Source organism: Sesamum indicum, unplaced genomic scaffold, assembly GCF_000512975.1.
Source record: "Sesamum indicum cultivar Zhongzhi No. 13 unplaced genomic scaffold, S_indicum_v1.0 C03085, whole genome shotgun sequence".
NCBI classification, from domain to species: Eukaryota; Viridiplantae; Streptophyta; class Magnoliopsida; order Lamiales; family Pedaliaceae; genus Sesamum; species Sesamum indicum.
This window is the reverse complement of record NW_011631058.1, coordinates 1-587: the sequence shown is the minus strand read 5'-3', so window position 1 is coordinate 587 and position 587 is coordinate 1. Positions and strand designations below refer to the sequence as shown.

The 587-nt window shown below is 43.1% G+C and overlaps 1 protein-coding gene across 1 annotated transcript; it reads left to right on the top strand.

Moving 5' to 3' along the window:
- Positions 1–6: 6 nt before the first annotated feature.
- On the top strand, positions 7–539 carry LOC105155331 (chaperone protein dnaJ 49-like). Its single transcript, XM_011071204.2, has one exon. It carries the CDS (start codon positions 62–64, stop codon positions 491–493), a length of 432 nt encoding a protein of 143 aa, XP_011069506.1. The 5' UTR covers positions 7–61; the 3' UTR covers positions 494–539.
- The last annotated feature ends 48 nt before the right edge of the window (positions 540–587 follow it).

Here is a 587-nt window from a genome sequence, read left to right as displayed (position 1 = left end):
TGGGTTTTATGAAGGGGACGTCGATGCAGATGAGATTTTTAGGAACTTCTTTTTCGGGGGAATGCATCCAGCCACCACTGCCAATTTCAGTGGGTTTACATTTGGGCCTGGTGTGAGGATGAGAACAGGTGGAGTTGATCAAGGGTCTAACTGGGTGAGGATGTTGATTCAGCTGTTGCCAGTAATATTGATTTTGTTGGTGAACTTCTTGCCATCATCAGAGCCAGTTTATTCTCTCTCTCGATCTTATTCCCATGACTATAGGCTAACTACACAAAAGGGTGTGAATTTTTATGTAAAAGCTGCAAAGTTTGAGCAACAATATCCACCTAATAGTCCAGAACGCATTGCAATTGAACAACGGGTTGAGGATGACTATCACTCAGTCCTTGTGCATAATTGCAGGCTTGAGTGGCAGCAACTTCATTGGGGTTACCGACGGGAAACACCAAATTGTGATGCATTGAAGCGTTTTGAGGCTATGGCCCAGTGATTGATTAAAGGTCTAATTTCTTATCATGCTCAGTTTGCTTCCTTAGTTGGATTTCACCTGCTGCTGTTTTCCTGATTTGATGATTCGTCATGTG

Coding starts and splice junctions, on each gene's coding strand:
- LOC105155331 (XM_011071204.2), top strand. CDS start 62: ATGCATCCAGCCACCACTGCCAATTTCAGTGGGTTTACATTTGGGCCT.